The sequence below is a fragment of the Perca flavescens genome, chromosome 16 (assembly GCF_004354835.1).
Source record: "Perca flavescens isolate YP-PL-M2 chromosome 16, PFLA_1.0, whole genome shotgun sequence".
Taxonomy (NCBI): Eukaryota; Metazoa; Chordata; class Actinopteri; order Perciformes; family Percidae; genus Perca; species Perca flavescens.
Genome location: NC_041346.1, coordinates 900,001 through 911,443, shown reverse-complemented (window position 1 = coordinate 911,443; position 11,443 = coordinate 900,001). Strand labels below are relative to the sequence as shown.

General features: G+C 39.4%; 1 protein-coding gene across 5 annotated transcripts in view; it reads left to right on the top strand.

The window, feature by feature from the left end:
- The first annotated feature begins 1,014 nt into the window (after positions 1 to 1,014).
- prrc1 (proline-rich coiled-coil 1) overlaps positions 1,015 to 11,443 on the top strand; it is a 21,298-nt gene continuing 10,869 nt past the window's right edge. Inside the window, exons 1-2 of one of the 5 annotated variants that reach the window (XM_028601785.1) lie at positions 1,015 to 1,166; positions 9,727 to 9,862. In XM_028601785.1, the coding sequence (XP_028457586.1) occupies positions 9,766 to 9,862 (97 nt within the window). In that variant the 5' untranslated portion in view covers positions 1,015 to 1,166; positions 9,727 to 9,765. The other 4 variants (XM_028601782.1, XM_028601783.1, XM_028601784.1 and 1 more) reach the window with 4 other exon arrangements.

The window sequence follows — 11,443 nt, the reverse complement described above, 5'->3', positions numbered from 1 at the left end:
TTGTATGTTGTTGTTTTTTATGTTGATTTATGTAACTTTTTCCACTGTTTTTTAAGTTCAATAATTGCAACATCTTTCCAGAAGTCAACTAATCATGTTAAATTATCATGGTTTCAATATTGCCCAAAATAATCGTGATTATATTTTTTCCCATAATTGAGCAGCCCTAGTGGAAAGCACATTTACTCCAGTACTGTACTTCAGTCCAAATGTTGAGGTACTTGTACTTTACTTGAGTCTTTTCTTTTCATGCCACTTTCTACTTCTACTACACTACATTTCAAAGAGAAATATTGGACTTTTTACTCCACTACATTCATCTGGTATAGCTTTAGTTACTAGTTACTTTAGTTATTCCACTACATTCATCTGTTACAGCTTTAGTTACTAGTTACTTTAGTTACTCCGTGCATCAATCTGTTACAGCTTTAGTTACTAGTTACTCCGCTACATTCATATGTTACAGCTTTAGTTACTAGTTACTTTAGTTACTCCGCTACATTCATCTGTTACAGCTTTAGTTACTAGTTACTTTAGTTACTCCGCTACATTCATCTGTTACAGCTTTAGTTACTAGTTACTTTAGTTACTCCACTACATTCATCTGTTCCAGCTTTAGTTACTAGTTACTTTAGTTACTCCTCTACATTCATCTGTTACAGCTTTAGTTACTAGTTACTTTAGTTACTCCGCTACATTCATCTGTTACAGCTTTAGTTACTAGTTACTTTAGTTACTCCTCTACATTCATCTGTTACAGCTTTAGTTACTAGTTACTGACCCAATCAAATCCAGGAACCCCCTTCCCCACTCCGGGCCGCAAATTTACTAATCCCACTATGGCCACGCCTCCCGGCCCTGAGACACGAGCTGTAATAGTTATGCTGGAAGTTTAGCATCCACGTTATAATGGACAAACGAGCACCAAGTGCAAGGGAGGTGCAGAGAAATTAGAGGAGAAAAAGATTAAGAATCTACAGGCTGAGTCCTCAAAAATTTCGGACATGTTTGGGGCTGTATAGCTGCTTCAACATCAGCATTAAGCTACCTGAAGCCGAGGAGGAGGAGAGGTGGCTGGCTATAGAAGCAGAAACAACGATGTCAGGGAAGAAGGCGAGGAGGAGGCGAGTGAGGAAAAGATGGAAGAGAGAGTAGATGACGATGTGGTAAGGACTAGACAAATAAACAGGGACTTTCAGGAAGGGAGGGTGTGTGTGCGCGCGCGTGTCACGTTCTAACGATAACATTAAAGTTAGTGGCTGTCAGGTAACCTAACTGCTTAAGCTTACATTGAAAATGCTAGCGGTTAGCCTGTTGGGTAGCTGAAAAGTCTGTGTGATCTATAACATCAGTGTTTATTAGATAATACTTTTATTAATACTTTATTCATCCCACAATGGGGAAATTCACTTATTACAGCAGCAGTGTTTCCACAATAAAAACAAACCAACAAACAACCAAACAAACAAACAACAGGCAAACAACAGACAATGTGCAAAAAACACTGAATGAATGTAAAGTGGCATTATATAAAAAGTATTTAAGTAAAGTGAGGTGGGCAGTGCAAAAAAAATACTGTAATGTAATTGACGTGAAATTAGATTGAAAAATATGTAATTACATAACAGCAAAAGTAATTAACCATAATATAAATGATATTTAAGTGTGACCATAATATAAATAATATTGAAAAAGTAAGTACTTGGAATGGAAAAAATATAAATACAGATGGAAAAATATAAATACAGATAATAACAAATATATACATAGAGCCATGCTGAGTGGTGGGTGATTGAGACAGGACCCGAAACATTATCGGGTGGTGCAGGTGTTGTAGAGTCTGACAGATTGATACAAGTATCAGTGTTCTTGAATGTCTTAATTAGCTTCTCTTGTATTGGTGCTCTTTTCCAGGGCATATACTACAGCTTTATAGTATTTATAGTATTTAGCAGACACTTGTGTCCAAAGCGACAAAATATGAATCTTACAATAGTTGAAATTAACAGTAAACTGTTTTTAAAGTTGCTAAGCCAATATTAAGCAAAATAGTAATAATAAAAATAATGACAATACAATATCAAATATCAATAATAAAAAAATTATAAAAATACCATAAATATACAAATCATAACTCTAAGAATGAATTAATTATTTAAGTGTAAGATCAACAGATAAGTCTTGAGACCCCTCTTGAAGGATTCAAAACCATCACATGAACGCTGAACACTAGGCAACTCATATCATAGAATGCACGCGTATTTTAAGAGGACTGTCTGCAGGGAATGTGTCTGACCAATCACGGTGGGTGTGGGCCGCCTGGGCCAAAAATGCCAGGGCCGATTTTTTGTCCCAGTCCAGCCCTGGCTCTACCTCGACATTCCTAGACACGTGGAACCCTTTCCTAGAACTCGTTGACTCCCTCAGCTTATTTCCTGACTTGGAGGACTGAGTTCCTTCTAGACTGCTCCACTCAACATCAGCTGCCCCCCCCTCCCCTTTGTCTTTTTTTTTTTTTCTCATTTCTCTTAATTTGTTTGTGTCTTTGGGATGTTGTGCGCCCTTGCTGGTGTGTGTCTGTCTGTGTGTATGGGTCTGTGTTGTCTGTCCCCGTCTGGTTCGGACCTGATCTGGGTTGAGGATTTGGGGGGAATTGACATGCGGTTTTTCCTATTCTTCATTCACCACTGCCTGTATGATATATGTCATTTGTTCTGAAAGTTAAATAAAAATAGTTGGGGAAAAAAAAACAAAAAACTTCCTTGTGGCAGCGATCGAGGCAGTGATGTCTCCTGTGTCCTTTAGAGGACTCTCAGTCCGCCTCCAAACACTGAAAAGTCTGATCTCCATTTACATGATTGGCCACCGCAGCGTGACGCGGGGTTGCGTTTGTCCAAAAGTTGAGTCGGTGCAGGACCGCGGTGTTTTTGTCCCCCCAGCAGCAACAGGGGCTTTATGTCGACCAAACTGTAAGTGAGAAAGAATATATGAGACATGCAATAATACAGTCAAAGATGCTTGACTTTTTCGATGAAATAAAAGCATATGAATAAACTCCTAGAAATGTCTGGCCCTTGATGTGATTCCCATTGTCCAGTGTGGCCCTTAGAGAATGGTGAGTTTGACAGCGCTGCTAAAGATGAATCATCCCATAGGCAACTTCACGGGTCACCTCTACAAGATATAGGCCTAGATGGGGTTTTCTGTCAACGGTCGGCCATCAGCTATATGTGTCTACACCATAAGTATAAATGTATCAGACATGCAATGATCATGTCATGTCACGCAACTGCAGGGCACTGTCAACTTTTGCAGTCCAATTCAGGCACTGAATTAAATACTAAGTGATTATATATTATGAATCTTTCCTTATTTTTATAATCATATCGACCTACGTTTAACCAAAGCTATTCAACCTCAGCTCTGAGCCTATAATATAATATAATATATATATAATATAATAACCACACAGTATGGCAAGCCTTTTTAACATTTAACAACTAGACTGGATATATGTTGCAGATATCTGTAATTCAGTTTTGCCTAGTTAAAAAGAACATTTCAGATATCCGCAACTACATTCTTCCTATCCATAATTGTCATTTCAGATATCCTCAAAGACATTCTTCCTAGTACAAATGACGTCACTTTTGACATTCATTTGTATGGAGTTTATCATTACAGATATCTACAATTCAGTTTTTTTTTTTACTTTACTTTATACTTTATTAGTCCCATCACTGGGAAATTTGTCTTGGACACCGTGCATAGTCTAGTCATGCAAAGCAACATGATCAAAGTACATAAAACACATGATCAAATACATAAAAACACAATAATAGATCATTCACACAATACAGCATCCATTAAAACAAATAAGATAAAAAAAAAAAAAAGCACAAGAAGGCAGTTCACAGTATTTCATTTCTATTTAGCGCCTTGATTGCAGTAGGAACAAAGGAGTTTTTTAGTCGATTAGACCTGCACATCAAGACCCTGTACCTCCTTCCCGAAGGTAATAATTTAAAATTGTCATTCAAGATATGTGTATCGTCTCTCACAATTTTCTTGGCATGATTTAGAATTGAAGCATCAAATAGCGGATATCCATTATATGAATTACAGATATCTGCAACTGAATTGTAGATATCTGTAATTCCAGTTTGAGATATCTACAATTTGATTCTGACTAGTCATAACTCCAGTTCAAGATATCTTTAATTCACCTCAATTCAAGATATCTACATGTTCATTTTGAGATATCTTAAATTAAGTTTTGACTTGGCGAAATGATGTTGTAGATATCTATAACTGGAATTATGACTAGTCAAAATGGAGTTGTAGATATCTCAAACTGCAGTTAGGGATAGTCATAATTTAATTGTAAATATCTATTATCAAGTTATAGATATCTTGAAATTAATTTTGATTACAGATATCTTGAATTTGAGTTTTGACTAGGTGAAATGACGCTGCAGATATCTGTATGCAAATTAGGCCCTCCCACTTTAGGCGGAGCACCTGTTAACTGTTAACTTGTAATTAGCACTGATTGATATCTAAAATAGAGCAACGTCATGCACAATAATTTGCACTAGTCATAATGACGTTTGAGATATTTTTAACTTTCATTCTGTCTAGTCAAAACTGAATTACAGATATCTCTCACTGTCCTTTCGACTAGTCACAATTACGTTACAGATATCTTGAATGACAATTCCAACTATCCAAAATGTAATTACGAATAGTCAGAAAGACGTTGTTGATATCTACAATGTAATATAAAAAATATTTTTTTTTTACTTTATTGAAGAAAGTAGACATACATTAGGAAGGAACGTCTTCTGTACATCTTAACAGTCTATGTTCTAAACGAGCCAGGGGGTTACTAAGGAAAACAAAACCAAAACAAAGCAAGAAAAATTCATGCAAATATTTTGTAAAGCTTACAAAGGTCATATGATCGAACAGCTTTTTTGTTTGTACAGGTAGAAATGGAAAAAATGTATTGTTTAATATTGGCAGCCAGCTCCAAAAAGCATGGCTTCTTTTTCAAAAACTTTGACTTATGTAAATAAAATTTGGTTAAAATAATTATCAAATTTATCACATAATACTCGGAATGAAGCTTTCTATCATACTGAATGAATCCAAACAATACATTTTCCCAAAGTAATATGAATTGAGGGTAAATGTGAACCGCAATGAAATGTGATAATCTGCTCCAAAGTCTCTCCAAAATAAATGTACCAATATCAATGTCCTTTTTAATTTTCTGCAGATAATGGTTAGTTGGGTAAAATCTGTGGAGCATTTTGAAAGAGATCTCTTTAATTTTGTTGGTTAAGAAGAACTTGTGTGGCAATAGCCAAACCTTTTCCCAACAAATATTCTCAACATATGAAGACCAGTACGATAAAGCAGCAGGAGTACTCTTAACGTCTTGTTGAAAGAGTTGACGAATCGCCTTATTCTTACTTTTAGCTTGTAGTGAAAAACAGATATTTCCAAGAGTTGTTTCTTTCACATTTAACAGTATAGGATGATCACCAACTCTATTAAAATCTTTAAAGAGTGCAACAACAGCTGAAGGTATTGCATCAAAAACAATAGAGAACTCTTTTGGAGAGACAGGGATGGCGTAGTGATGAATAAACTCAACATAGTTATAGAGCTGACCACGCTGGTTGAGTAATTGGCTTAGAAGCAATATGTTGTTGTCAACCCACTGCTGAAAGAAAATGGATTTATTTTTATACAAAATATATCTGTTTTTCCAAATACAAAACCTATGAGGAGAGAAATTATGCTTGTAAATCAAAGACCAAGCCAGCAGCATTTGTTTATGAAATGAAGAAAGTTTAAGAGGAATTTTGTCAATATTATAGGTACATACCAATAAAAACTGGAGTCCACCAACTGAGGAAAAGAGATAATGGGGAATAAAATTCCACAAGGAAGTTGGACACTTTAAGTAACGTTTAATCCAATTAATTTTGAAGGTGTTATTTAAAGTATTAAAGTCCAGGAAACTGAGACCACCTTTACTGTATTCATTCATTAAAACAGACTTTCTCAGATAGTGAGTGCGGTTTTTCCACACAAAATCATATAGAACTTTGTCTATAGTTTTACACATTTGTTGATCTACATATAAAGATAGTGCAGCATATGTTAATCTTGATATTCCTTCAGCCTTCGAGAGTAGAATCCTGCCTTTTAATAAGTCACGTAAAAGCCAAAGGTTAAATTTCTTTCTTGTTTTTTCAACAATGGGAGTGAAATTATTCTTGCATCTTTGGAGTTCATTTTTATCAATAACAAGCCCTAAATAATTAATAATATTTTTCACAGGAATATTAGAGATCACATCAACATCACAATCCTTAAGTGCTAGTAATTCACATTTTTTTAAGATTTAAATGGAGACCAGAAGCTTTACTAAACACTTCTATTATAGAAATTGCTAGAGGAACCTGGGAGCTGTCTTTTAAAAACAGTGTTGTGTCATCTGCCAGTTGACTTCAAATAATCGTTTTATCAGCGATGGAAATACCCTTTAAATGACTACATTTAATGTGTTCACATAAAAGTTGGGCTGCAAGCAAAAAAAGATAGGGAGATATAGTGTGCCGAATTTCACGTTTGATTTCAAATCTGGGCGAGGACCCATTTTTAATTTTAAATTTAAGGGAGCAATTTGCATTATTGTAGAGAGTTTTGATCGCATTACAAATTTAAAGGCGCAATATGTAATATTGTATGTAATACTGGCAGCTAGCGGTTAAAATAGTTACTGCACTACCAATTCAAAATACTGGAGAGTCGTCTCCCCCGCCCCCTCCTGCCCAGACTCAAAGTTCACGGAGGTTGCCAGGCTGAGACCGCAGCATTCACAACAATGTTGCTAGACGCTTTTCTCACATAGCCAGACATTACTCCACAGCACAGCGGAGTAGCTAACGTTAGATGCTAGTCTCACATAGCCAGACATTACTCCACAGCACAGCGGAGTAGCTAACGGTAGATGCTAGTCTCACATAGCCAGACGTTACTCCACAGCACAGCGGAGTAGCTAACGTTAGATGCTAGTCTCACATAGCCAGACGTTACTCCACAGCACAGCGGAGTAGCTAACGTTAGATGCTAGTCTCACATAGCCATACATTACTCCACAGCACAGCGGAGTAGCTAACGTTAGATGCTAGTCTCACATAGCCAGACATTACTCCACAGCACAGCCGAGTAGCTAACGTTAGATGCTAGTCTCACATAGCCAGACATTACTCCACAGCACAGCCGAGTAGCTAACGTTAGATGCTAGTCTCACATAGCCAGACATTACTCCACAGCACAGCGGAGTAGCTAACGTTAGATGCTGGCTATATTGACAGTCATAAAAGCCCGTGCTCACGCGGAGCTCTGTAACCAACTGACAGACACACTTTTTCGGCTTAAAATGACAGTATGAACCGCTAAAAACACAACAACCTCACTGTCCTCTCCACACGCCAGTCAGGCACACTTCCTCGGCTTAGAATTACAATACGAAACGCTAAAAATACCATTACCTTGCCGACGGAACACACTTCATTGGCTTAGAATTACGGCAACAATCGCTAAACACACTGCAAACTCACAGTCCTCTCTTTCCGATTTACAGCCCCCCTCTCGTGGCTTAAAATAACTCACCGTTGTCGGCTGCAGCCGCTGACGAGGCTACACGCTGTAAACAGCCATGGGCTGCTTGCCTGGTCCTCCCGGTAACTTTAGCAGTTAGCAGGGTTAGCATGGCGGCGTTAGCGAGGACCAGTCGGGATCACTTTACTGGCAATGTGTCAATTGTTTTTGCGATTAACCAACTCGGGTACTCTAGCTATATAATTCAATGTGAGTACACAAATGTTGAAATGACAAAAAATGCCCGTCCCTAGTAGCTGTGATAAATTAGCCTGAAGCTAATACTTACCTGTTCAGGAGAAAATAAGCCAACTCTGCGTCCTTTTGGGATCTAAGCTGTCTCCATCTTTCAAATACATCTCCAATATTTACCAGGGGGTTGTTACGTCTCTGGTCACGCAACTGTTAGAAACATGCTGTTTTCTTTTTTTATGTCATGTAGAATCTATCTCCGTTGATCCTGTTGGTTTGTTTGCTGCTTTCATGGCTGTACTACCGTTACAGCTGTAGCGCGCTGGGTTTATGTTTTACAGGTATATATCTGGCAACCCGGCCTGCCTGTCAAACTGGGCCGTTGATAACAACACACAGATCAAAACATAAACATTAATTCCGTCACGGAATGTAAATTTCAAAAAGAAAAAATACTGACATTAGCATTGTTGTCAGAAAAGATAGTATTTCAGTTTAACATGTTTCCTTAATATCTGATGAGGCATTGGTGTCATTTTTGGATTCATTACAGTACAAATATTACATATTGGACCTTTAAATGTTAAAAGTGCCTGCCATACACAGCCTTTATGCGCGTGTCCGGGCGCTCCCGGTAATGGGAGGAGTCACGCTCGAGCAGACGTGGCAACACGTGACGCCATCAAAGAGGGTCGCTGGTTGTTCATGGGAGCAGTGAGCTAGTCCAGCTAGCAGGTGAGTAGTCGCGCTCCTTGTCCTGTAACCTCCAAACGAGACGTGAGATGTACCGACGCTTGTAGCTGGAGAGTTAGAACATGGACAGGACCCTTTCTCTGGATCTACATCTCTCGTTCGCTCGAGCGGACTGGCTTTGTACACGTGTAACGTTACCGCGGAGTGTTACATGAAGCTAACGCTGAATCCGGTTCACACCTCAGGCTGGATGGTATATCCACAGCTTCAAACTGCCAACGTTTTGATGTCGCGTCGCTTATAAACCGGCAAACTACGGTACATGGCGTCACGTATCTCCATTTAGACAGCGATAACGTTACGCCTCCTGCTGCTTTTACACAGAGGAGCATTAACCCGGGACAACACTGGACAAACCGCGCGGAAGCTTGGGAGTCTGAAATAGTTAGTCCCATTCTAACCGGTGTACTTCCTCCTCAGTCTAGGGCTGTCCTCGAATAAAGAAAGTCTTAGTCGACTAATGGATAAGTTGATTCAATTGACAGATCCGTAAAGTTGAGTTTCTCCAAAGAGTCATGCAAACGCACCACTTTAAATCTTGCGTTAACCAGAGATGTGCTCATACGTTTCTCGGAAATAAGTCATGCAGCATGAAGAAGCATCAAGAATGACTATTGGACTAATGGAATTTTAGTCAACTTAAACCAAAACGACTGATTAATTAGTCGACTAATCAAAGACGAGAAGGTAGCCCTAGCGTGTCCTCTGTTGTGTATGGTCATGTGTGTTTAAATGTGTGAGCTGCTGGATACTCAGATTTCCCAGCGGGGATGTATAAAGTATCTTCTACCTCTTGTAGTATACACATCTGATTCCAGTGCTCTATTTTTCTGCAATTTATAATCTATAGCTTACTGGATGGAACTAATTGTAATCAAGTTAACATGATAGCAGGGAATACATATAAACACATTTATTCTGAATGAGTCATATCAACACATTTAATCAGAGTCTTTATATGCCATCTGTGGTCAGTGCCTAATATCCGTTCACTAGGTTCAATAGAACGGTGCATCCTCAGTGTTTGGATGCAGACATTAGAATTGATTTGCTCAACAACAGGATGAACACATCCTGATCAATCCCAACATCTTCCTGCAGCTATATTCTGGGCTGAAGTGAAGGTATAAGGCAAAGAAGATGATGGAAGAGAGTGGAATCGAGACTACGCCTCCTGCCAGCCCTACACCTCCTCTGACTGTGGCTGCCACAGTCAGCGCCCCGCCAATCACCATAGGTAAGACATGACCTGTCATAGCCCTCTGATCACCATAGGTAAAACATGACCTGTCATAGCCCTCTGATCACCATAGGTAAGACATGACCTGTCATAGCCCTCTGATCACCATAGGTAAGACATGACCTGTCATAGCCCACTGATCACCATAGGTAAGAAATGACCTGTCATAGCCCTCTGATCACCATAGGTAAAACATGACCTGTCATAGCCCTCTGATCACCATAGGTAAGACATGACCTGTCATAGCCCTCTGATCACCATAGGTAAGACATGACCTGTCATAGCCCACTGATCACCATAGGTAAGAAATGACCTGTCATAGCCCTCTGATCACCATAGGTAAGACATAACCTGTCATAGCCCTCTGATCACCATAGGTAAGACATGACCTGTCATAGCCTGCTGATCACCATACAGTAGGTAAGACATGATCTGGCATAGCCCTCTGATCACCATAGGTAAGACATGACCTGTCATAGCCTGCTGATCATTATACAGTAGGTAAGGCATGATCTGGCATAGCCTGCTGATCATCATACAGTAGGTAAGACATGATCTGGCATAGCCCTCTGATCACTATAGGTAAGACATGACCTGTCATAGCCCTCTGATCATCATAGGTAATACATGACCTGTCATAGCCCGCTGATCACCATAGGTTAGACATGACCTGTCATAGCCCTCTGATCACCATAGGTAATACATGACCTGTCATAGCCCTCTGATCACCATAGGTAAGACATGACCTGTCACAGCCCTCTGATCACCATAGGTAATACATGACCTGTCATAGCCCGCTGATCACCATAGGTAAGACATGACCTGTCATAGCCTGCTGATCATCATACAGTATGTAAGACATGATCTGTCATAGCCCTCTGATCACTATAGGTAAGACATGACCTGTCATAGCCCTCTGATCACCATAGGTAATACATGACCTGTCATAGCCCGCTGATCACCATAGGTTAGACATGACCTGTTATAGCCCTCTGATCACCATAGGTAAGACATGACCTGTCATAGCCCTCTGATCACCATAGGTAAGACATGACCTGTCACAGCCCTCTGATCACCATAGGTAATACATGACCTGTCATAGCCCGCTGATCACCATAGGTAAGACATGACCTGTCATAGCCCTGACTGATCATCATAGCCAGCTGATCATCATACAGTATGTAAGACATGATCTGTCATAGCCCTCTGATCACCATAGGTAAGACATGACCTGTCATAGCCCTCTGATCATCATACAGTAGGTAAGACATGACCTGTCATAGCCTGCTGATCATCTTACAGTAGGTAAGACATGATCTGTCATAGCCCTCTGATCACCATAGGTAAGACATGACCTGTCATAGCCCTCTGATCATCATACAGTAGGTAAGACATGATCTGTCATAGCCCACTGATCACCATAGGTAAGACATGACCTGTCATAGCCCTCTGATCACCATACAGTAGGTAAGACATGATCGGTTAGTGTCACTGTGGTGAATTGCATTAGTCAAGTTGTTAGGTCTCTACATGTTTATTATCATATCTTATGATAATAAACTACGCACGGCAGTAAGC